Source organism: Anabrus simplex, chromosome 2 (assembly GCF_040414725.1).
Source record: "Anabrus simplex isolate iqAnaSimp1 chromosome 2, ASM4041472v1, whole genome shotgun sequence".
Taxonomy (NCBI): Eukaryota; Metazoa; Arthropoda; class Insecta; order Orthoptera; family Tettigoniidae; genus Anabrus; species Anabrus simplex.
In genome coordinates this window covers 683,472,260-683,499,799 of record NC_090266.1, presented here as the reverse complement: position 1 = coordinate 683,499,799, position 27,540 = coordinate 683,472,260, and the positions used below count along the sequence as shown (strand labels likewise).

The following is a 27,540-nucleotide window of genomic DNA, read 5'->3' as shown; positions in this document are numbered from 1 at the left end:
TGGCAGAACCCAATGAAGCTCATGTGATTTCACTCACAGAGCTAAGAACAAGTTACGTCAGAGAGCCTATTATAGTCTCGCAGATGTATTTTCCATGACAAATATATTTTTGAAAATCATAACACCCGAAATTTGACATGATACTGCATAGGCTTTTGGGCTTATGCCAAGTCAAGAAAATAAGGTGAAATTCTTTATGTTTCGCAGAGAACTGTGCTCAGCGTTATCAGAAGAAATCTCGACAATTGTTGAAGAGCAATTTTTTAAGAAGCCTTTCTCGTAGACAGTTCTCTGCGAAACTTAAAGAATTTCACCTTATTTTCTTGACACGGCGCAAGCCCAAAAGCCTATACAGTATCATGTCTATAAGTACAGGCCATGAAAGCATCAATGGCAACCCGAAATATTACTGATATTTCGAAGACACTCTACAGACATTTGCAGTGTGCCCACGTGAAGATTCCAGGAAGGCATTGTATAACGAATGGTTGTATCATATATCCGTTTCCCTATTTGTAGTTCTCCTTCCAGTTCTTTTCCTTTCCCTTCCCTTCTCAAACATAGGCTTAATGGCTGACTGCATCCAGTGTTGAATTATCATAATTATTCCGACAGCTGACTTCTTTAGTTAGGGGTTCCTCCCGTACCCATGGCTGCTGGGCTATGAACATTGGAGTGTACGTCTTCTCTGAGGGTATGTTGTACGAAAGCTTAGTGCTTGAGGCAGTGATTGGCTGTATGAATGGGGTAAGTGTTAAATGTGCTTTCTGCGTGTGTTATGTGTGTGGGTTGCAGCCCATTATGCCATTAATGGCAGTATGTCCTCAATGCCAGTATGGCTTTATTAGAATGTATGTTCGGTAGAACATTAATATTTCTCCAGGAATACTGTTGGAGTAGAATGCTCATATTGTTGAATGTTCCTTGAGAACATTTTTCCCCTTATATTTATGCACTTCAGATGTGGTTCTGACAAAGAACACCAGAGACAAGAGAAGACTATACACACAAACAGATGGAAGCTAAAAAAGTGGTTACATAGGAGAGGAGGAAGTGGATGGAGAAGTGGACACAGATGATGGAGGAATATAGCAAAGGCAATCGGAAAATAATGTATGGAATGGTGAGAAATAAAAAAAGAGTAGGCAGAGTGAGGTGGACAAAATAGAGGATAAAAATAGTAACCTAGTGGAGAAAAGGAGGAAATTAAACTAATTTGGAAGGAATACATCGAGGACCTCCTGAATGTGGTTGGATTAAGTGAAGAAGATTATACTGAGGAAGCTGCTGACAGGTGTGAGGAGAAAATGGAGGAGTTAACTTGGGCAGAAGTGGAGGAAGCTGTAAAGAGAATGATACTGGGGAAAGCACCAGGAGTGGATGAGTTAAGTATGGAGATAAGAGCTGTAGGGGAAATAGGTACACAGTAGCTATATAGGATGATATGGGTAGAGTGGGATGAGAAAAAAGTGCCAGAAGATTGGAAGAAGGGTGTAAAAGTACCCATCCTTAAGAAAGGAGACACAAGAAAATGTCAGAACAACCATGGTATAAAACTGATGTGTCACTGTGCCAAGATATATGAAAAAGTACTGGAAAAGCGAATAAGAAAGTCACTGGAAAAAGAATTCAGAGAAGAACAGTATGGCTTTAGACAAGGAAGGTCAACTACTGACCTCATATTCACAGTGAGGCAGCTACAAGAATTGTACTATGAGTATGGGGTAGTGATGGCCTTCATATGTCCAACATAGAGAAGGCATATGACAGCGTCTATAGAAACAAGATCTAGGAAGCTATGAGAGTAAAAGCAGCCAATGAACAGATAGTGACAAGGGTGAAGAATATGTACGATGGAAGCAAAAGCTGAGTTAAAGTCGGAACCGAAAGAACTGGATGGTTTTTAGGTTAACAACTGGTGTAAAGCAACGAAGTTCCCTCTCACCTCTACTAATTATAGGGGTGATGGATGATATAATACAGAAGGTAGCAGAGACCATTGGAGAGAGAAGAATGAAAGCGGTGCTGTTCGCACATGATCTATTAATATAGGGAAACCATGAGAGTGAAGTGCAGGAACAGCTCAATATATGGGAGGAAGTTGTGTCATCTTGTGGAATGTTCTCAGCACAAAAGAGTGAAGGGCTGGTAATGATAGGAAACAAGAACCGAGTGTATAATGGCATGATATTATGAGGGGAGCAGTTGAAAAGAGCTGAAAGCTTTACATACCTGAGAAGTGTAATTGAAATAAATGGAGGAAACAGGATGGAAATCAATGAAAGAAGAAGGTGTGCAAATGGATTCTTTAAGAGTGTGGGAGGATTGATATGGAACAAGGATGTACCCCAGAGATGTAAAGGTGTTATCTACAAGACTTGTTTAGTGCTATTTCTGACAAATGGATCAGAAATGTGTGTGATGAAGGTGAGGGATAAAAGTAGAATACAAGCAGTGGAAATGAAATTCCAAAGGTGTCTAGTAGGTTTAACAAGAATGGACAGAGTAAGAAACGAGAGAGTTTGGGAGATGGTTAATGAGGTACCCCTACAGGAAAAGATAGAAAAATCAAGGCTGCAGTGGTATGGACATGTTAAGAGAATGGGAGAAGAAAAGATACCAAGAAAGATGTTAGAAATGAAGTTGAAGAGAAGGAGACCTAGAGAAAGACAGAGACAAATGGCTGAAAGGTGTAAAGAAGAACATCGAGGCAAGAGGAGGGAACTGGACTAGAGTGAGAGAAGAGAAGTGCTGGATGGAGAGAAAACAATGGAGAGGCTTATGTTCCAAGCAGACCCATCCTGTGGTTGGAAACTGCTCCGGATGTTGATGATAATGAGATGTGTTCAGGGCTTGGAGGAGTTTCATTTGTATTTACTTTGCTGTTAGGTTCTTCAGCAGTTAAACTTATGTTTGTTATCAAGTTTGCAGTGGAGTTTTGTAATTATGTTAGTGTAAATGTGCCTATTGAAATTATAGATGGTAAACAGCTTTATGGTTGTTCCTATTATCAATCCACCTCTGTTTATTCCTCTGGTCATTTCCCTTCTATTGGCCTTATGGTAGTGCTGTCTCAATCGTGAGAATTATTTTCTTTTGGAATTATTATAAAACCAACAAGTAAGATACCTCCATCAAAAGGTTAGTGAGGCTTATTAATTGTTAGCAATTTAAATATATTGAGAACATGGAGGAGTTTCATTTGTATTTAGTCGTGTTACACTTTAAAAATGTATCAGTGGTGATATTTCTTTATTAAAATTAAATCTACACTAGAGGATGAAATGGGAGCATGCCATCTCTGTACATTATTTATTTTAAGGGCTGGGATCAAACAAACGTCTTAAAACCAATCACATAAGATAATATTAATTTGCTAAGCAGAAATACAGGTTAGAAAACCAAGTCATTCCACATTCAACTGAACAAATTAAGCCTCCTTTATGCATAATTGTTTATACTGCCATTAATTTTGCCATGGAAATGGATAAATAGAGAATGAAGAAAAAGAGGTCAGAAAAATTAAGTACCATGAAGTCAGATTTTGTTGAACAGTATGGAATGACTGCAGTAATTTTGTACTTCACTTGATATGATTACTAAGCTACAGTAAACTACCTCAAAATAAATTCATGGTATCGTACTTTATAATTTCCAGTCTGGAATTGAGATCACACAGTCAATGACATTGACAGGGATGTGTAAATCACAATCTGACAGAAAAATCAAGAAACCGTTCTATACATATAGTACATCAGTTTGAATCTATCCAGAATTAAAAATGCGATTATTTAGCATACAAAATACAGCAATAAAGATCCTAACCAAATTTATAAAACTGCTTGGCACAAACCACTCCTAATTCCAGTTGTCAGCAATAATAATTTACAAATAAATAACAGAAAATGAAAAATAAATAACAAAAATGACACAGCACTGTTCAGTACGAGTTATAAAATTGGTCCTTGTAGTCTTCAGTTATCGGATTCCATGAAAAAAGCCCAAGTATTTCTTACTGCTGGCGAATGGTGGCAAACTTTTCACATATGACATCATCTTGCAATGGTCTTTGGTTACCAGTCTTCTTAGGAAAGATTCAAATCCTCACCACTGCTCCAAGGCTGACAGTTATTTACAATATATCTGATGTTACAAAGAAGTGACAATGTAACTTATCACAGAACATGCAGCAATTAACATCACCCAGTTCTCCCTAACAATTAATGTCATTCAATTTTACCCGTCTCAGATTTGTTGTAACAAAAACTATACTTATGAACATTTTTATTTGAAAGGATATCACATATCTTCAGACAAGGATGTGATTAATATCACAAAATCCCTAGATGTCCAAGCTGGAAAGGAAAGAAGAACTATTTCAGAACAACATATACACCATAATGGTTACATTATGGTTCATAATTGTTACAGATAAAAGGCAAGCATAACTACTACTATACAACAAGACACAGTACACAAGGAAAACAGCGAGTTAGTGTTTGTTCATAAATACAGTTTTATAGATCAATAAGTAGTTTGACTCAAAACATTATACTGCAGAAAAAGACGTCTGATGATTCAGTCTGAAGGCCTACTCTTTAGTTACCCAGAAATGAACAGTTCGTGTTCTGAGGTTCAAGAGATGGATGACTTCTAGTTAAAATGCTTAGGACATAGTGATAAAATGTAGCTAAACATTATGGAAATAAATCAAGGCTGTAGAGTACAGTACACTTCAGATATATATACAACCCAGTAAGTTGGCTACTGTTCCGCTTTATCTGTGGAGTAGGATGATCTATAAAGGAGAAAGCCTTGAGTAATGGAATGAACAAAAGATATAAATATAGAATGCAATTTTGTTACTGTGCAGTACCATTTTATTTACAAAACATTTTCAAAATATCCACCCTCTTGTTCCGTACACAGCAATACACTTCATAACACTTTCTTACAACTTTGACAGTGTGAAGGGTGTGACACTTTCACTTGCTCCCCTAATCCTTCTCAAAAAATAATTCCTACTAATAGGTAGTGTTGTGTAAATTATGTCACAAAGGTAGCCCCATAAAAAAAGATAAATTTCATTGACTTTCTCCATATACTAACAGCTTATCCACCAACTTATCATTATAATGCCCCTTCTACATTAAAAAACAAACAACATGCAATCAAAATATTTACTAATACTCTACTGTGAGTGAAAAGTCGTAACACAAACAATTATCCCTTCCCTTGTGAACAATGCTTTAACCCCCATCTAGTGAGTCACAGAAAGACTCATTTTCTTCCACCATGAACCTGCAGCATTCACCTTTAGTAAGAGAAGACCATCCCACTGCACATGTAAAGTAGAGAGGCTACCGACACTTCGGGAGTTTGGACTGAAAATCTACTTCTGTGAAGCGCCTGTTTCCTTATAAAGCATTGAGATTGATGTTTAGATCATTATCTTCCATGGTGGACCCAATCCAGATGGTACTGTAAGTTACAAAATAATTTTATGGTACTGTTTCAGATCTACCTTTCCTTCAATTTTCAAAACATCTCTCAAAAGCAAAACGAGGTCAAAGGAAAAAAAATATATGAGTTGAAATAGTATTATATGAAAAGAAGTACTGCCGACCTGTTGGGAAAACTTTACAACATGACATCATGTCCACCTCTAATGTTCCCCCATGAAGCTGAAGGGTAAAAGCTGGATCCTGGTATGGCAATCAAGAGTGAAGACTGACATCATACAGCCTGTTTCTTACAGAATGTTTTGTACATCATGTAGCTGCCAGTAAATCATCATTCACTATGACAGCATTGGGCTCAGGGTTCCTACAAGCCAAAAAACACAGATAATTGTTGGGTGCAATTGTAGCTCATGGACAATCTGAAAGCAACAAGCCTTCAACACTACTTATGTTCATGTAACTATTTCATGTCTGATCCATATCACTTTGTTTCAATTTTACATATTTGGTAAGTTCGTTTCTTGATAGTCACTACAGTTGTTAATGTGACCATCTGGATGTGATCAAACTTTACCTTTGGCTTTCTCGCAATAGTCAAACTTCCATACAGCATTTACAAAAAGCACAACTTCAACTGATATATCTCCCATTGTTTAATTCTGTTCTGCTTTTAAGAAGAACTTTGTGAAGGTTTGTTTACATTTTCAGCCAGTTTGAAGGAATACTCTAGTGAGGTAACAGCCATTCAAGTTTGGAGACTACTTATTCGATTTAGAGATGTGATGTATATATTATTTACCTGGGACTCCTACTTTCTTTATGCTTGAAAATGAATTTATAATGACTAATCTCATACCAGCATGAAAATCTAGAAAGTGTTTTCCATTTGTCTTTAACTTCCAAACCTTCTTCATATCTGCCCTTCTCCTTTTCCATTTTCAATTCTTGTATTACACTATACACTGCTTCATAAAATTGTCTAATTATCTTTAACAGCTGCTTCACATGATAATACAATGAAATGATTCTAGTCCTCTACAGCACACATTTATTTGCTTTTTTTCTACTGGATAGTAACTTGCATCTTGACTCTCAGGACCACTTCCTGGGCCACTTAGTCACCCTTGGTTCATGAACAATTATGTGAATACAGCAACCAACACTAGCTATGTTTTACCTACAGCACGTCTGACTTGTTGGCTGAATGGTCAGTGTACTGGCCTTTGGTTCAGAGGGTTCCGGGGTTCGACTGCCGGCTGGGTCGGGGATTTTAACCTTCATTGGTTAATTCCAATGGCCCGGGGGCTGGGTGTTTGTCCTGTCCCCAACATCCCTGGAACTCTCACACCACACATAACACTATCCTCCACCACAATAACATGCAGTTACCTACAAATGGTAGATGCCAGCCACCCTCATCGGAGGGTCTGCCTTACAACGGCTGCACTCGGCTAGAAATAGCCACAGCATAATAGTAAGCCTTCTTAAGACAGTCTGAATGACTAGCTGAATTGACCTGTGTTACAAAGGTGGAGGAATATTTGTTCTGTACATCTTTTGTGAGAAATGGAACTGCATTGTACTCAAACCAGACATATACACTAGTATTCAAAAGTTAAGCATAATAACTAAATGAGGCCATACTGCCTGATAGGAATGTCAGACGGGTTGCTGAACAAACGGAAGCTGAATCACACACCATATGTCACACAACTTGTCCAAAAAAACAGTGTCAGAATGGTTCTGATAGCTAAGGTACACCTTTGACAATAACTAACAAAACTTGGCAATATTTTCCACAACAAAATATGCTAATTATAGGTGTATGGTTACCCCTAACGGCCACAGATGCTTCACAGCGACATGGCATGCTCTCTATCAGATGGTCCAAGAGCTCATGTGGCAGTCGATCCCATTCCTCCGAATGGACAATGCAAAGGTCTTGGAGGGTCCTTGGTGGAGGCTGAGGGGATGCAATTTGCCTCCCCAATGCATCCCAGGCATGTTTTATAGGATTCAGATCTGCAGACCTTGCTGGCCAGTCCATGCGATGAATGTCTTCCCCAGCCAGAAATTCATCCACCAGAGCAGCGTGGTGCGGTCAGGCATTATCGTCCATTAAGAGGAAGTCTGGACCAACCGCACCTCTGAAGATTCGAACATGTGGTCTCAGTATCTCACCCCTGTATCTCCAAGAATTAACAGTGTTTCTCGGACCACCCATGAAGACGTGGAGGTCCGTACGGCCATTCAACATGCCGCCACCACCACCATACTGGTCCCGTTCCACGATATTCCTGTGATTGTATCGGCTACCCGGTTCTCTCCAGATTAATGTGCGACGAGAACCATTCTGCAAACTGAAGCAGGATTCATCTGTGAAGAGCACATGCCTCCATTCATTCATGGCCCAGTTTCGATGTTGAAGGCTCCACAGTAAACGGGCCCGTCTCTGTGCTAGAGTGAGCGGGATGCACACCGCTGGACATCGGGCAAACAGCCCTGTTGATCTGAGCCTCCGGTACACAGTTTGCTGGGAAACGGCAACCCCTGAGATGGCTGCAAGCTCCGCCAACAATTGTCTTGCAGATGCACTCCGATTTCGTCGGGCGGTTAAGGCCAGATATCGGTCCTGCTGTGGGGTGGTTACCCTTGGTCGACCTGGTACTGGCCTACGACTAACATCTCCTGTGTCTCAAAATCATCTCCAAAGCCTGGAAATGACGCTTTGTGGCACATTCACGGATACAGCGACTTCGGTCTGTGCCTGGCCTGCTTCCAGGCGGCCGAGTATTCTACCCTGCGAAACGGGGTCCAAATGGTGTCGTCGTGCCATTATACTGTCACGTTCACCATGAGGCTACACTCCGCACACTATAACAGGGCAAACACAACAGAGGGAATATGGGGCACAGGCACTGGTTGTGTTTACCTTGCGGTTACGCCGCTAGTCAAAGCAGGGAACACTCCTTTCCTATACAGAGCGAACACGTAAGTTTGATAGGTGAATATGTCGTGCGATTTGCGGTCTACTTCCTGTTGCCCTGCTTACTCGTAACTTATGCTTAACTTTTAGACACTAGTGTACATTTATGCATTCTTTCAAGTGATTAAAAGCATTGTGATGTTTCTCTACTTCCATCACTCTTGATGCAAGCATACACTGACTAACAACTTGTTTGTTTGTGCAACCCTTGACCCATTTCTCTACGGGGTAGGGTATGAGGTGAGATGAATCTGTTGTGGCAGGGGTGAACAGACGGGTTGACGAGGTTGAAAAGGAGTGGCTGGCCGGGAGCAACGATGGTTATTGTAGGGGGGATTGCGAACAGGCTGGGGTGGGGAAAGAGAGAGAGGGCTCCACTTTATGGCGGTGGCAATAAACGTAGGCTCTGCTGCTAAGAAAGTGTTGTACATCTTCGGCGGTCGGGAGATTGACACGGACCATATACATCGGGCTGGATGCGTTCTTGATTCGGATGACTCGACGGACTGGGACGCCTTCTGCTTGGAGTTGGTGAAGAATTGTTCGGTCTGAGAAAGCAGGATCCACTCCGCAGATCACACAGCTATACATGGCGTGCTGAGTCGATGGTGACTGGGTTGATGGGGATCTGTCCATCACAGTTCCGATGGGGCCTAATCTGGGTGGACTTGTGTTTATCTTCAAATGTGAATCTGGATATTGAGGCCTCACAGTTAAGAAGGGATTCAAAGTATTTTGCAAGAACCCGGCAGTTTTCCTTGTCGTTATGGACTAGATTTCCATTGGAATCTCTGAAATGTAGCCTTGGTGGATCGTACTTCCTCAAGTTGCTTTTGAATGATTTATAAAAATCACGTGTATTGTTCTCCTTGAAATCCTGCTCAATTTGAGCCAGCTGGTGTTTATCAAAAGCACGTTTAATGCTGCGGATTGTTTTTGCTGCACACTTTCTCTCATTCAAGAAGTTTGTCCAGTTGACTTGGTTCTTTAGCGAGTTCCATTTCTACCAGGCAAATTGTCTTTGCCTTATCGCTGCATCGCATTCACTGTTCCACCAAGCATGCTTCCTGTGCTTAGTAAGCTGAACCGTCTCTTTAGCTGTTTCAACCAGGGCCTCGCGCAGTTGTTCCCAGTTCTCTGCATCCACGGATTGTACTTTCTGCATGAACTCATGGTTAGACCTTAATTTCTCTCTATCAAATCTTTTGATCTTTTTGGCTCGAACTCTCCTTGTGTTTCTTGCGAGCAGTTTGATTTTTATCTTGGATAGATAGTGATCAGAATCCAGGTTTGCATTTCTTACAACTTTTACATTCTGAATTTCTCTTTGAGCCTTCTGTGGGATCGCAACATGATCAATCTGGAATTCACCAAGGTGGGGATTTGGGGATTTCCAGGTCTTCTGTTTCTTGGGCAGGTGTTTGAAAGCTGTAGACTTCATTACAAGGTTAAATGCCTTACAGAGCTCTTTAGCCTTTCTCCATTACGATTAGTCTTCTGCTGAACAGGATAGTTTCCAACGATGTTTTGGAACTTTCTCTCTTTGCCTACCTGGGCATTGAAATGTCCAAGCAAGATGATGGCATGTTTGTCTGGAATCTAGGATAAAATATCCTCAAACTCTTCCCAGAATCTATCAGTTCCCTCTGGGTCTCTCTTGTTCGTTTGGTTGATCGGTGCATCAACATTCACAATAATATACATTTTGTTTGTGCTTCGAAAGGACAGAATCGAGACTCTGCTATTCACAGAGGTGAAATTTGTGATTGAGTCCAGAATCTTTTTGTTGACTACAAATCCTGTGCCGAGGTGGGAAACAGTTTGTATGACACGTTTACCAGGTTTACCCTTGAAGATCCTGTAACCTTCAGATTCAAAGGGCTGCTCATCTGTAAATCTAGTTTCCTGAATTGCTGCAATCAAATTTTGCTGTTCAGATATGATATCTGTGAGCTGTTTCAGTTTTCCAACCTTCTGGAGAGAATTGGTGTTAAAGCTAGCAAAGGAATTCTTGGCTCTATGTCTGATCTTTCGTGGACTCTCCGATACCTCCGAGCATAATACCAATGTAGTTGGTCTGTTATCGGACATTATAAATTTTCGAGCTAACTCATTCCTGGTTGCCAGCGTTTCGCCCCAGTGTGCTAAATTGGGCTCATCAGTTGGTAAATAGCACACCCACCAAGACGCATGGCTAGTGCATACCGTGGAGGCCACTGCGTAGGCTGTGAGGAGCCACCGGCAGTGCCAATGCACCTGAGAGACTTTGTATCATTTCCAAAAATTGATGCGTGCCTGGCCATCAGATGATGTAAATTTACCAAGCCACGAAAGCAGTGTATATAGTCCCACCACCTTTGGCAGAAATCCACTCTGGTCCAGTGATAGGAGTATACTTCTAAAAGATTAGTGCTCCATCATGGATAGATGGAAAGAGCATTTTGAAGATCTCCTGAATCAGGAATCAGTCATTGATGAACAGGTGTATGACTCAATGGAACAAGCACCCATCAAAGAAGAACTTGGCTCCCTACCAACACTAGATGAAGGTAAGCATGCTGTTAATCAAGCAAGGTGACACAAGGCTACCAGTCTTGACGGTATACTGCGGAAGCTCTCACAGAAGGTGGTGAACTCATAGGACACATACATGAACTGATTGTTAAAATTTGGAACACTGTAGAAATGTCTCCCAATTTCAGAAATAGTCTTGTAGTTCGTTTCTATGTGAATGTATTGTATGTAAACATGCCACTGGTTGTAATTTTTAAAAATGCACAGAAATACAATGCTAATTGGTACTAGTATGCACTGTATTTATATTTTCTGTAATTATTATACAGAGTAACCAATCACCATTAACAAGACCAGCATTCATCCAAATATTTGGACCCTACAGATTCTTTTATTGCAATATTACCATCAATGTGGATCCCTGGGGAAAATAATTGAAGACCCCTGGTCCACCCCATAAGTATTTGCCCCAATTTAAAAAGCATGTCCAGTGGAATCTGTTCCTTATTCTTTTTTTTTTTTTGCTATTCGTTTTACGTCGCACCGACACAGATAGGTCTTATGGCGACGATGGGACAGGGAAGGGTTAGGAGTGGGAAGGAAGCAGCCGTGGCCTTAATTAAGGTACAGCCCCAGCATTTGCCTGGTGTGAAAATGGGAAACCACGGAAAACCATCTTCAGGGCTGCCGACAGTGGGGTTCGAACCTACTATCTCCCGAATACTGGATACTGGCCGCACTTAAGCAACTGCAGCTATCGAGCTCGGTGTTCCTTATTCTTGGAGAGCATTAGTTTCTGTAGGGTTTCAGGATAACATTGGCTGACCTTTCTTCCCAATTAAACCTCACAGATTTTCTATGGGATTTAGTTCCAGTCATGTGCAGGCCATTTCACTACATGAATCCCAAATTTGTCCAAGCAATGTGTGCAACACATGGGCAATTGTCAGCATCAAACCAACACTGATGTATGAAGAAAACACCACAACATACTCCTCAAAGATTTCATCCATGTACAGACGTGCTGTAAAGGTCCCATGATCCACCAAGACCAGATCCGGCCTTGCCATCACACTCACTTCCATCCACACAATCACAGAACATCCCTGAAAAATTGTCCTAAGTGAAAACATGCAGGGGAATACCTTTCTCCAGTCATTTTCCACATTCTTTCTTAGTCATCTGATGTTCAGTAGGTTTTCTGGAATGGAGACTGAAATGAAATGGTGTATAGCTTTTAGTGCCGGGAGTGTCCGAGGACAAGTTTGGCTCGCCAGATGCAGGTCTTTTGATTTGACTCCCGTAGGCGACCTGCGCACGGTGATGAGGATGAAATGATTAAGACGACACATACACCCAGCCCCAGTGGCAGCGAAATTAATTAAGTAAGGTTAAAATTCCTGAACCTGCCGGGAATTGAACCCGGGACCCCTGTAACCGAAGGCCAGCACGTTAACCATTTAGCCATGGAGCCGGACAATGGAGACTGACTTCTTCTAACAATCTTTGGACAGTTCTCTCGCCGACTTCTACCCCTCAGACTTGCTGGATTCAATTTCTAATTTCAATGGCAATAGTGCAACATTCACACAGAACATACAGACATAGGAACTGATTGTCTCTAGCTGATGTGACCTCTCGCAGGCCTGATCCTTGTCTCATAGAATAATGTCCACTTTCCCTGCATGTTTGTACTGTTCTGGAAATTGTCAAAGCTGTAGTTTGCAATATTCATGTAAGAAAATGTATGCTAAGACCACCTTCCACCAGCATCCTGAGGACTTAATGGTATGCTTTCTCTTGAGAGTTGATTTTAAAACTGACAGGTATGTTTGAAAATCAAGTTCACTGAAAGAAAAACAACCTTATTGGGTGAAGAGCAGAGCTGGGTGCAGAAACTGTATAATAAACTTTATTAAGCCCTATCTTGTAAAAACAAAGATCACTGGGAAAGGGTCATAAACCATCTTTAGTGCATTATTCTCCAACATAACAGACAACTTTCCCCAATAAGAGAGAGAAAATAAAGTGCTTATGTTAATTTGAATGGTAATTTGCACATAATTTCTTTAATATGTACATCATGTTGCGTTTTTTGTACTGGTCAGTGTAGTTAAAATCCGTCAGTCTCAGCCAACATACCAGACAGACAAAGTATTTATGAAATTTGGGCACGAAACTGTCAGATTTCCACAATGCCATTGTAACCTTTGGGAGAGGAAATTGAGAAGATTTCATTATAACTTGGAGACATCAATGCCGACAGCAATGGCTCTCCTAGCAGCGAGGATAGTAGTTTATCCAGCAATGAACCACTCAGAGAAAAGGTAATGCTTCTGCTCTATAATAGGTACCAACTGTTTCAACAGCGAATTGTTTCTCGTTTAATTTGTTCATTAATTGCTAATGCAAATGATTTTGGTAACAACGTCATTATTACCTTTTAACTTACGTGACTTGACTGTATGGGAATAGACTGTATACATCTCTCCCTCTTATCCATCAGCCTGCTCCAGCCTGCCTGCTTTCTTTACACAATTGCCAACTGTGCTGGGATCTTTTCTTCTCGCGGCACAACGCTGGGTTGGCCAGGTAGCAAAAGTAAATATGTTTTAATAACGATGATGATTTTGATTCTTGTTTAAAGGGGCCTAACACCTACATCATCAACCCCTAATGGTACGAAATGAGACGAAACATAATGACAATTTAAAAGTCCAAAATCATCCACTGACCAGAATTCAAGACATGATGATGAAGAATGAATGGGTGAATATGAATTAAAAACAATCAGTGGATCCGACCCGCAATGCCCCACATTGCCAGAAACTATCATAAACAATAGTATTACTGACCAAGGGACTGTTTCTAAAGAACAATCCTGAATTGATGATGCTTGTTGTCTAAAAGGGTCCAAAATCCAGGTCATCGGCCCCTCACAATGGTACTTACCGCTAGTAAAGTAGAACCATGGTATTTGTCATGTTGCGGTACTAATCAAAAGTAGCATAGACTCACGTTATTCCACACATTATGGTACTACTCACAAGTAAAGTAATACGCGCATGTAATGCAGACCTATGGTGTTTCTCACATTGTGGCGCCACTTACAGGCAACACAAACCTATGGTATTCCTCACATAGGTGTACTAATCACAGGGACTTGTATTATCCCGTGGCGTTCCTCACATAGTGGGTACTAATCATACGCAACACAGACCCAGGGTGTTGCTCATATAGTGGTACTAATCATAGGCAACACCCAGAGCCGAGGTGTTTCTCACATAATGGTACTAATTACAGGGAATGTAAGCCCGTGGTGTTCCACATGTAGTGGTACTAATCACGGGTACCGTAAATCCTACCCTGATTCACACTCTGTTGCTACTGATCACAAACCTATTGTGTACCTAACATAATAGTATTACTCGAAAGTAAAGGCGACCTATGGTGTTCCCTGTGTGATGGTACTAATTATAAGTAATCTCATGGTTCTAATTCTATCATCCCTTGGTTGCCCCTTTTAGTTGCCTCTTCAGACAGGCAGTAGATACCGTGGGTGTATTCTTCATTTGCATCGCCCACCCACAGGGGTAAATATATTTTAAAGAATGTGAAAACATTTTTTAAAAATTCTTCCAACAGAGCAAAAATAGCAAAACCTACATGACAGGATTGTATGGGAACAGACTGTATGTATCTCTCCCCCTCATCCATCAGCCTGCTCCAGTCTCTTCACACCATTGCCAACTGTGCTGTTGCGGCACAACGTTAGGTTGGCCAGGTAGCAAAAGTAAATATTTTTTATTTTTTTTTTGCTAGGGGCTTTACGCCGCACCGACACAGATAGGTCTTATGGCGACGATGGGATGGGAAAGGCTTAGGAGTTGAAAGGAAGCGGCCGTGGCCTTAATTAAGGTACAGCCCCAGCATTTGCCTGGTGTGAAAATGGGAAACCACGGAAAACCATTTTCAGGGCTGCCGATAGTGGGATTCGAACCTACTATCTCCCGGATGCAAGCTCACAGCCGCGCGCCTCTACGCGCACGGCCAACTCGCCCGGTAAATATTTTTTTTTAAAGAATGGGATGATGGAAAGAGTCTAAGAGGCCCAGAAAGGATTCAGAAACAAATTTGTAATATTTGAGAACAGAAATAAAATTACTTACCAGTGTCTGTTTATGAACTTCCTTTTGTAAAATTTGGTCGGTCTGGTCAGGATCAAATTTCATGACAGCTGCTATCACTTTCGCCAACAACTAAAAGGGGAAAAATAATTAATGTTTTCATTTGAGCATTTAATAAAGATTACACAATTAAATGTTGTTATAAACAGCTCAAAAAAGGTTTGCATCAAAGGAAATGCTATGAATGTTACAAAATTATTACTTGGAATGCATTTCTAGAACAATGTTGACACAATATTTTTGTCCAGTGTTTTTGTTGGAATGTATGTATCCCACTTGACTGCTGTAGCTCATGTTTAGTGCATTCCCTGTGACAGATGAATGTCAGTTTGTTTTCATTCAGCAGTGTGGAGACTTACAGAAGAGCTTGACTGCAGAAGTGATCGAATCATATCACGGCACATAGTAACAAAGTTTCAAGGTGCTAGGATAATTACTCTCGTACAAAGTGGTGTTGTACAATGCAAGACTGCTGAAGTTGCGACTGCGTCACAAAGTGAAGTATCTATGATCTGGAGGTGATACACTGGTAATGTTAATGATCAACTACGATCTGGTCGCCCAATGGTCACACCTGCTTGGGACCTTTATGTGAGAATTAATGAATCCCGGAACAATACCTCAACAGCAAGGGAGATACGAGATCATCTCCAAGCAGCCTCAGATGTACAAATCTCTGACCAGACCATGCGCTATCATCTTCAAGAGGGGTCCTATGTGCTAGGAGACCCATGAAATGCCTGTATCGCAACAGACAATATCAGAAGAACTACCTGCAATCAAGAGTGGACAGACAAAGACAGCCTTGTGTTCAGTCATGCTAATTTCTGTGTGTTTAGGTGACTGGCGTATTTGTCTATTGTGTGTGAATTTTGAGCTGTGTTCCTGTATATTTTGTATGACAGTTTATATTTTTGATTGTAATGGCTATAAAGTTTCTGGTTTGTTTGTTTCTGGTTCCCTTGTGAACATCACTGAACTATGTGAAGGGTTTAGTGTGTCTAATAAGTAAGGACTGAACATAACGATACAGAGAGCAATAACCACACCAATGAACAAAACAGATTTTAACAACAAAATACAAATAATAAAACAACCTGCAAAAAAAACTACTATCCACCCAACAGAGTAGAACATTTACTAAGAAAACAAGCATAAACAAGCCCCCATCAAAAAAGGATAAATGTGTAGTTCTCAATTTCATGAAAAGAACATCTACAAAATAGATAATGTATTAAAAAAGGAGGTTTTAAAATTGCATTCAGAACAAACAGCGCATTACAAAAACGAATTAGCAAATACAATCTAAATTTAAAAAAAGATCATTTATCCAAATCCGGATTATATGAACTGTAAATGCTAACAAAACAAAACGTAATTTTCACACCAGGTGCAAAGAACACAAAAACACAATTAGACACAACAGACATTCAGCCTTCTGTTAATACATATATAGCAATGCCCACCACTTCATGGACATCAGCAAAGGTATTAAAACATTACACACCCAAAATAATTGATAATATGGAGGCAACAGAAATGCACATCGTAAAGAAAGGCAACCAGAATAACCTCAAAGATCACACACACCCAACAGATTACCCAGTCCAACTCAACGGCTAAATGATTAGTCTGCTGGCCTTAGGTCCCGGGTGTGATTTTTGGCTAGGTCAGGGATTTTAACCTTCATTGGTTAATTCTAATGGATCAGGGGCTGGGTATTTGTGCCATCTTAATCCTTAGAATTCACCTCCACAGATGCAAAGGTCACCTACAAGACATCACCCAGAAAGACCTGCACCAGGCCTATTCTGAGGCCATACATTGTTAATATTACTCTACTAAATTAAGTCACATTCAGTATAGCACAACAATTCAAGCTCCTAAATTATATAATTTATTAGCTCATTAACACTCATTAAACATCCCCTGAATCATTCCCAAAATAACCTAAAATATGATAGACTATAAGACTATAAGTACAAAAGCTGATGATATCACAGAGTGTGGTGTAACTGAAAGTTACGAGTAAACAAGCCAGCTCACGAAACACCAGGGATGATGTGATGCAGTCCTAGCTGGACTAGCGAGGAGAGAGAAAGCACAACAGGAGTACATTTCAGGAGTACAACATTTCAATGATTAGTAGGAAGATGTACTCGGAATTTTAACACAAACGTTTTTACTCCTATTCATAACATTAAGAGCCTCTGTGGCTCAGACGGCAGCGCGTCGGCCTCTCACTGATGGATACCGTGGTTCAAATCCTGGTCACTCCATGTGAAATTTGTGCTGGACAAAGCAGAGGCGGGACAGGTTTTCTCTGGGTTCTCCAGTTTTCCCCGTCATCTTACATTCCAGCAACTCTCTCCATTCTCATTTCATAGCATCTATCAGTCATTCATAAATCACTTTGGGAGTGGCGACCCCATCGTACTAATAGGCTATATATGATTCATTCATTACATCCCTGACCCGGTCAATGACTGGAAAACAGGTTGTAGGTTTTCATTTTCATAACATTAATAACATGAATAATAATAATAATAATAATAATAATAATAATAATAATAATAATAATAATAATAATAATAATAATAAATAATAATAATAATGTGATCTTATAGGAATGAAACATGGCATTTTGTTTTTTAATTAAATTTCTCTTTTTTGGCTATAACCTGTTATAAATTTTTTCCAGTTATTTTCTTATTTTATTAATCCCGATTTATTTTTTGACAGATTGGAAAATTTCACAGTTACAGATAACTAATAAGTTGAAAATGAAAAGAAAGGGCTTCCATTATATATATATAAATTAGGAGAAGTAGTAACTATCCATAGACTTGAGGGAAACTATACATTGTACCAATAGTGATTACGAACTCTTCAATCATCTTGCATCTGCGTGCCATTGAACATATTTCCTAGTCATCAAGTAAGGTGCGTTCGTTGATGTGCAGTAACACACTCACTTTAGAATAATTCATGCACAGCAGTCTTCCAACAACTTATAACTTCCTCCAAAAGTCCTGCGGTAATCAAGAAGTTGTGATGGGGGGCAGGATTGCTATGTCTGGAAGCCTCTAGTGATAACTTGGCACATAGGTGGTAGATGTGTGATTGGTTGTCTTGCTTAGGGTTGTAGCTGTAGAGCAATTTGGTTGCTGCATCTACGCCTCAGCGGTCCTATTTAGGGTCCACTCTGCTCTCCTCACGTGGGGAAGGGGCTAGAAAAGGTGCCCTAAACATAGTCAGCCACTAATATTATTGATAGGATAGCTGCATCCGATGGTATCACTTTTATGTGGTCAAACAAGTAAGAAATTATATTGTGCAGTGTAGAATGTAAGAACAGTCAATGATGACCCTGCAACTGAGAGACCCGAAAGGACAACAGCTAAAGTGGGTAGAGAATTAATAAGATATAATATCGACATAGCAGCACTCCAGGATACGCATCTTGCTGATGAAGGTCATTTGAATGAACAAGGTGCAAGTTACAGCTTTTTCTGGAAGAGGAAAGCTACCAGTGTGCACCGATTACACGGAGTAGGCTTTGCTATCGAGAATAATCTTCTCAAGGAACTGTCAGAGCTTTCCACTGGATAAAATGAACGCCTTATGACATTAAGAGTTTGGTTAAATGACAACCAACATGCCACGGTGATCAGCAGATATGCCCCCATACGAGATTCTGATGATGACATCAAAGAATCAGATCTGAATGGCATACTGTCAAACATTAATCAACAAGACAAAATAATCTTACTTGGTGATTTTAATGCTAGAGTGGGTAAGGACACAACTGTATGGAATGGTATCACTGGCAATGATGGAATTGGCAGTGAAAACTATAATGGTATTTGACTCTTCCCAAAATGTGCTGAAAATGATCTAATAATCACTAACATCATTTTTTGCCAAAAGAATCGCTTTAAAACTTGATGCCAGCATCCTAGATCAAAGCAATGGCATCTCCTTGATTATATAATTGTCCGCAGGGAAGATCTTGCACTTATAAACATATTAGAGCCTGTATTGTCAAAGTATCAACTTGTGAAAATTGAATTTTATAATTCCACCTTTACAATACTGTAATTGTCTTTATTAAAAAGACTACATTAAATTATACTCGTAAAACATGTTTCGTCCTCTTATGGGACATCTTCAGTCACAAATACAAAACATTAAAAATAAGGCGAGGACACGTTGAAATAAGTCAATAAAAAGCCTTTGTATCCTGTGACGCGGCGTCATGGCGTCTTGTCATTGATATGAAGCATGAAGTCCAATTAAAATCATAGTTTAAAATTGTTGTTCAAAACAACGAATTGTCAGTTATAAAACAACGTAAGTGGCGGTGCGAATAAAATTATGTGCATATTGTACGTAAAACAGTGTTGTGGTAATGCCACATTAAAATATCTTTCTTGATTAGAAGGTGGAGTTATACTGATGATGCAAGTTGAACTTGATTGTGTGTTGACAATAGGGGCCTAAAAAAAGAAAAAGAAAAATATGAATGAACTGAAGAATAAATTCAATTAAAATGTGAACTAAGTGCCCATCCAGTCACTCACCTCCTTGCCCGTCCTACGTCGACCACTCCACCTCAAGTGCTAAAGCTAACTGAGTGACGTCCTCGACGGTCGTTGAGGACTGACTGTGAGGGGAGGTTGAAGGGAGTTTGATGTAAGGGGAGAGGCGTGAGGTAAGGTATTACTCACGCGCCTTCGTGAAAAGAATTTATTGATGAACTTCTCGAAAAGTATATTGATATCCTCCGATATCTCATTAAGATTATAAATCGGGTTGCATTTTTGATCAATATATATAAAAATGTTTTCTAAAATATTCAATAGATTTCCTTTCTTACATAAATGGAGAATTTGAAGGTCTTGTTGTATGCCCTTGAATGTATGATTGGTATCGTCCATATGAGAACCGAGTGCCGAGAATCTGCCGTACTTTGACACATTAACATGTTCATTATACCTTATGTTAAAATTGCGGCCGATCTGTCCAATATAACTGGCGGAACACTGCTGGCGCTTTAATTTGTAAACACCTGATTTCTGAAATTTGCCACTGCCATTATTGACAGTGTGGTGATCGAAGAAAAGATGAGCGTTGTTATTGGTCGTTTTAAAAGAAACTTTCATATTAAGTTTCTTGAAAACATTCGTGATTTTGTATATTTTACTGTGACTATAGGTAAAAAGGGCGTAACTATCTTCTTTCTTTTTGGTATCCTTGGTTAATGTAGAAAATGATTACTTCTCAATTTTGCTAATAATTTTATCCACAAATTGCCTGTTGAACCCGTTTCTTTTTGCTATAAAATAAATAGTATCCAACTCATTTTTACGATCTGCCTCTGACATGGGTATATTATAAGCTCTGTAAATCATACTGTAAAAGGAGGCCCTCTTATGTGCTGCCAGGTGTATGGAATTTTGTCTAATTACGTTTGCCGTTTGAGTGGGTTTCCTGAATATTTTAAACCTAAGTTTATTAGAGTCATTAATAATTGTAATGTCAAGAAAATTTAATGCTTTATTATTTTCATTTTCGAAAGAAAATTTAATCTGTAAATCCATATTGTTTAATTGTTCTAATACTTCCTGTCCATTAGTAATGCTATGGTCAATTATTGTAAACGTATCATCTACGTATCTCAACCAGCTTATTATTCCTTCAATGTTGTTGATTTTGCTATTTTCAAGAAAATCCATCTAAATTTCTGCCATAATTCCCGAAGCCGGGGTCCCCTTAGGAAGACCTTCCTGTTTATATATTTGGCCATTGAAGGTAAAGTAATTATTAGCGACGACGAACTCCAAAATATTAATAAAATCGGGTATCTCTTGCCTACTCAAATTACTGTATTTAAGTAGATTATTCTTTACAAGATTTATCGTTTTTGATACTGGAATATTCGAGAACATATTTTTTATGTCAAATGAATACATTTTATGGTTCGATTGCATGTTTACATCTTTAATACGATCGCAAAATTCTTTGGAATTCTTAATAGACCTATTACCCTCAAATCAATAATGTTTTTAAAAAAAATTGTGTATAAATGTAGACCTCTTATATATAGGGCTATTTCTGAAATTAATGATGGGTCTTATAGGTATATTCTCTTTATGCACCTTCGGTACTGCACTAGCCGTCGGAATACCCGGGTGCATATTAATAAGTTTCTGGGACTCCCTTTCATTAAAGATGAAAGAATATAGTTTAAGAAGTTGCGTTAAGCTTCTCTGGATGATATTCGTTGGGTCTTTTTTTATAATTTTGAATGAATTCTCTGTGAAAAACGTTTCAGTTTTCTGTATGTATGATTCTTTATTCATAATGTCCATCGCATTCCCCTTGTCCGCCTTAGTCACAATCAAACCATTCTCCTTAATTTTCTGTTTCAAAGAAGCTATTGTTTGGTTATGATGTGTAGAAACTCTACTTTTGTTATTATTTATTAAATTAGAAAGTTTTTTCTTAATATTAAATCTTGTCTCTGTTTGGTTCTCTATCGGTAAGTTTTGTATTGCATTTTCGGCTTCCGCTGTGATCGTGACCGCCTCTTTAAGTTTAAATTGAACGGGCTAATTGAATTTGGGACCTTTCTCCATAACATTTATTTTGAACTTCAATCAATCAATCAATCAATCAATCAATCAATCAATCAATCAATCAATCAATCAATCAATCAATCAATCAATCAATCAATCAATACTGATCTGCATTTAGGGCAGTCACCCAGGTGGCAGATTTCCTATCTGTTGTTTTCCTAGCCTTTTCTTAAATAATTTCAAAGAAATTGGAAATTTATTGAACATCTCCCTTGGTAAGTTTTTGCAATCCCTAACTCCCCTTCCTATAAATGAATATTTGCCCCAGTTTGTCCTTTTGAATTCAAACCTTATCTTCATATTGTGATCTTTCCTACTTTTAAAAACATCACTCAAACTTATTCGTCTACTAATGGCATTCCACGCCACCTCTCCGCTGACAGCTCGGAACATACCACTCGTGAAAAATTTTAAACTCCCATGGAGGGAACCAGACATCCCTCACCAATAGAGCACACCAAAATCACATCAGATGCAAGGCCCCTCAGGTGCCCGCTCTACCAACCAGCACCCCGTCTTAGGTCTGACACTAGACTCAATCAAAACAAGTCTCTGAAAGATTAATAACAAGCTCTTGAAATACAGGAATGGTTGAATGAGTCTGATGTTATGATCCTTAGACGAGGGAGAATCAGTCTCAGTTCTCTTACTATTGCGCCTAAGTGTATTAGTTTTGTTTATCTACAAGGAGGTATGCGATTTTATCATTTACGTAATTCTGAAATGAACTCCATTCTATAACTCCTACAAGACGTCTAGATTTATACACAATTAAAAAAATATATATAGATTTGCGGGTAATAGGTCTATTAAGAATTCCAAAGAATTTTGCGATCGTATTAAAGATTTAAACATGCAATTGAACCATAAGATGTATTCATTTGACATAAAAAATATGTTCTCGAATATTCCAGTATCAAAAACGATAAATCTTGTAAAGAATAATCTACTTATTTACAGTAATTTGAGTAGGCAAGAGATACCCGATTTTATTAATATTTTGGAGTTCGTCGTCGCTAATAATTACTTTACCTTCAACGGCCAAATATACAAACAGGAAGGTCTTCCTACGGGGGCCCCAGCTTCGGGAATTATGGCAGAAATTTATGTGGATTTTCTTGAAAATAGCAAAATCAACAACAATGAAGGAATACTGGACACTGGCCGCACTTAAGTGACTGCAGCTATCAAGCTCCGTAACAGAAGAGCGGTAAACATGCATTTGACACCGTGAAATTTGGAATTTCAGAACATACCTCACAATATAGAGAACTGCTTCATCAAGCACTGTCGAAGGAGTATCATCAGGATGTAACACAACACTGGGAGAGCCTGAAGACCACTATTCGGGATGCTTGCAAAGAAATGATGGGTTATACGACCAAGAAACATCAGGATTGGTTTGGTGAAAATGATGAGATTGAAGCATTGATCTCAGAGAATAGAAAAGCCTTGCAAGCATGGTGAAAAGACATAAACTGCTTTGCAAAGAAAGAAGCCTTTTGTCTTGCCAAATCAAATGTCCAAAGAAGAACCCGTGTGCTCAATAATGCATGGTGGACAACCAAAGCAAAAGAGCTACAATATCTAGCAGACAAAGATTCGTGGCAATTCTTCCAAGCCACAAATGCAGTTTATGGTCCCACCACCTTTGGCAGAAATCCACTCTGGTCCAGTGATAGGAGTATACTTCTAAGATCAGTGCTCCATCATGAATAGATGGAAAGAGCATTGTGAAGGTCTCCCGAATCAGGAATCAGTTATTGATGAACAGGTGTATGACTCAACGGAACAAGCACAAATCAAAGAAGAACTTGGCTCCCTACCAACACTGGATGAAGTTAAGCGTACTGTTAATCAAGCAAGGCGACACAAGGCTACTGGTCTTGACGGCATACCTGCGGAAGCTCTCGCAGAAGGTGGTGAACTCATAGGACACATACATGAACTGATTGTTCAAATTTGGAACAATGTAGAAATGTCTCCTGATTCCAGAAATAGTCTTATAGTTCCAATATTTAAGAAAGGTGATCGAACAGACTGTAATAACTATCGTGGCGTATCATTACTGTCTTACTTGGGAAAGCTTACTTCTCAAATCTTGGCAAATCGCGTACTAACCTTAGTGGAGGAAATACTACCAAAAAGCCAGTGTGGCTTCAGGCCTTCTACAGGAACCACAGATATGATATTCACAGCTCGTCAGCTTCAAGAAAAATGCAGAGAACAAAATAGACCTCCAGGTATTTGATTCTGTAAACTGTGATGCTTTGTGAAAGATTTTAGGATTGTATAGTTTTCCACAGAAATTTATTTCCATCTTGAAACTATTCTACACTGATATGATGGCAGCTATCATCGGTACAAACTCTGTTGAAGAGCCATTTCATATCAATACCGGTGTTAAGCAAGGCTGTGTGATTGCCCCACTTTGTTCTCATTATATATAGGCACTGTTATGCAACTAGTCAAGGATGTTCTTCCTCCACGAATGCAGATAAATTATAGACTGGATTGGAAAATGTTTAATTTGAGCTGTCTAAGGGCAAAGACTCGTGCACTTTCTATAGCATTTGTCGAGTTACAGTACGCTGATGATAATGCAGTTGTAATTCAGTCTGATTAAGAGCTAGTGTTAATCCTGAATGACTGTTCAACTGCATACAGAAAGATTGGTCTCACACTGAAAACCAGTAAGACACAGATTCTCTATCAACCAGCCCCTGGAAGAAGACATAGATCAATGTCTCCAGTGACAGAGTGAGCCTTCGAGTAGTAAACTCCTTTCCTTACCTTGGCAGCACTCTCTCATCAAGTGCAAATATACATTTGAAAATCGAATTTAGAATCAACCGTGCTGGAGCATCCTTTGCCAAACTATGATCCAGAGTGTTTGACAATCATGATGTCAATTTTGCAACAAAGATCCTCGTATACAATTCAGCTGTAGTTCCCAGCTTATTATATGGATCTGAATCCTGGACATGTTACAGATGGCATATTAGAAAGTTGGAACAATATCAGCAGTGATGTTTAAGGAGAATCCTGCATACAACCTAGCAAGATAGGTGCACAAATGTTAGTGTACTTGAAGAGGCAGAGACCACCAGTATAAAACCCAATGTTTTAAGATGTCAGCTACAATGGACAGGGCATGTAATATGTATGACCGACAATCGCATTCAAAGCAAGTGTTTTACTCTGAGTTAATAATAATATTTGTTTTACATCCCACTAATTACTTTTTTGGTTTTTCGGAGACGCTGAGGTGCTGGAATTTTGTCCTGCAAGAGTTCTTTAATATGCCATTAAATCTGCCGATACAAGGCTGAGGTATCTGAGCACCTTCAAATACCATCGGACTGAGCCAGGATCAAACTTGCCAAGTTCGGGTCAGAAGGCCAGCGCCTCAACCATCTGAGCTACTCAGCCCGGCTTACTCTGAGTTAACAGTGGGTAAACGTTGTTTGGGTGGTTAGAGAAAGCGATTTAAGAATATAATTAAGGCTAACATGAAGATGTGCCACACTGAAGTTAACAACTGGGACCGGGCGAGTTGGCCGAGCGGTTAGGAGCGCACAGCTGTGAGCTTGCATCCAGGAGATAGTGGGTTCGAACCCCACTGTCAGCTTCCCATTCCTCGGCCTTTCCTGTCCCATCGTCGCCATAATACCTATACTTTTTAAAGAAAACCGTAGGCGAATAGCAAACTATAAGAGGCAACGACGAAAGGAAAAAAGAATAAAATAGGATAACAATGGCTGCTCCACCTGGGACCATCTGCCATCTCTGTGGCAAATTGTGTGCCTGCCATAGTGGGCCGTACAGTCACCTACAGACTCACAGATGAAGAGGAGTTCTGTTTGGAAGAGACCAACCTACTCGTTTTCGAGTGTTTGCTATTGTATTGTATTGTATTGTAGTGGCCAAACAGCAAAATATAAAAATTGTTTCAAGAATGGTGACAAAAGTTCAAAGATAAATAAACGGTTCCACTAATATATCTTGAGTTGTATGATGCTATATTCTATGTACCAGGGTGCAAAGTGTACTTGCTCAATTATGCTAGTCCACTGAGACTGTTGTTGCTATTTGCTTTACGACGCACCAACACAGATAGGTCTTATGGCGACGATAGTCCACTGAGGCTTGAATTTGAAATATCCATCTTAATTAACCAGAAAAATTAAAATAGTTGACCAAACATACTTCATTCACGGATGTTTAAAATCATATTTGCATAAAACACAATCCATCAAACACCACAGGAGAGGCAATAAAGACTGAGCGAGTTGGCCATGCGGTCAGGGTAACACAGCTGTGAGCTTGCATTCGGGAGATAGAGGGTTTGAACTTCAATGTCGGCAGCCCTGAAGATGGTTTTCCGTGGTTTCCCATTTTCACACCAGGCAAATGCTGGGGCTGTACCTTTATTAAGGTCTGGCCGCTTCCTTCCCACACCTATCTGTGTCGATGCAACATAAAAAATACATAAGAAAGGCAGTAAAAATATGTATGATATCCCTTAAGTTTTAACACACCCTGGCTATTATTACACAATTGATCTGTGGAGATACCTGATTAAAACAATTCTGAATCTTAAAGGCCAGGGAAAAATTAATGCCACTGATTTGATATCTCTGTTTGGAAAGATTTCACATACAACTCAAAATAAGATGCAATTAAATAGTGTGCTTCATTTTCATTACAGAGTGATCAGTGCAGGATTATAGCTATCTCTAAACCAGGATCTCACTTTGAATGGTTTTTATTTGTTGAGTCGCTTAACAGACAGTCCATTAGGGAGCAACATACCAGGGGAGATATCCAGATATTGAAAGCAGAATTACAGTGAGTTGCCTAAAACTTACTTTTACAGTAAAACATTAGATTGGTAGGAATAGACTATATTTTTAGCATCTCCTGTGAAAAGTTAAGTTTTTCAAAGATAAATTTGCTTTTAAGTGCATTAACGAATCAGTTGTACATGCAGCAGCTCATATAATTGCGAGCTCACTCATTCCTAGCCAACACTTGTGTTGTGATCATCAAGAGCCAAACAAATTACTGTTACAGTATGTATCGATCAACACTCTTCATTTATCCATCCCTATTTAACATGGCATTTTAACCGCCATATTGCTTCCATTTACTTTGTTGATGACTTTAACAATGGGTGGGATATAAAATGATATAAACATAACTTCACAGTTGTTGTAAGAATTAGTGTTCAATAATTTATGCTGATAAAACCAAAGTTGTAATTTGTAATAAAGGTAGTAGGTTGGTTACGAGTTAGATTTTGACATTAGAAGGAAAGAAAATAGATGTAGTGAACAACTTGAAATATTTAGGTTTAATCACAGGACTTAAATGGTCTGGTAAAATAAACAGGGTAAAATTACAAGGTCTAGCAACAGGATATGAAGAAATAAATTATGAAATATCTGCAATAAAATCCAAATTAATGTATTCAACACTGTGGTGAAAAGATGAGTACGGCATGGACCAGAATTATTATGGGAGATGGAAGACGAGTGTCCAATATTAGCTTGAATTACACACATATTTTGTGAAATATTAACAGGGCTGCCAAATCACACAGCAAATTATGAAGATTGTTTGCTTTGTATGGAAATAAATAAAGGTTGTAAAAGAATTGTTAACAACAGGTTCAAGTTAAAAAGAAGCAAAGGAGGATACATTCTGCAGTTGGCTTACTGTAATCAAATTCAAAATATCCCTAAAAA

General features: G+C 39.3%; 1 protein-coding gene across 1 annotated transcript in view; it reads right to left on the bottom strand.

Moving 5' to 3' along the window:
* Window positions 1-3,186: 3,186 nt before the first annotated feature.
* Golgin245 (Golgin-245) overlaps window positions 3,187-27,540 on the bottom strand; it is a 374,519-nt gene continuing 350,165 nt past the window's right edge. Inside the window, exons 15-16 of the mRNA XM_068226026.1 lie at window positions 15,132-15,221; window positions 3,187-4,355 (exon numbers count right to left, since the gene is read on the bottom strand). Coding sequence (XP_068082127.1) covers window positions 4,332-4,355; window positions 15,132-15,221 — 114 coding nt within the window. The 3' untranslated portion in view covers window positions 3,187-4,331. The remainder of the gene's footprint in view (window positions 4,356-15,131; window positions 15,222-27,540) is intronic.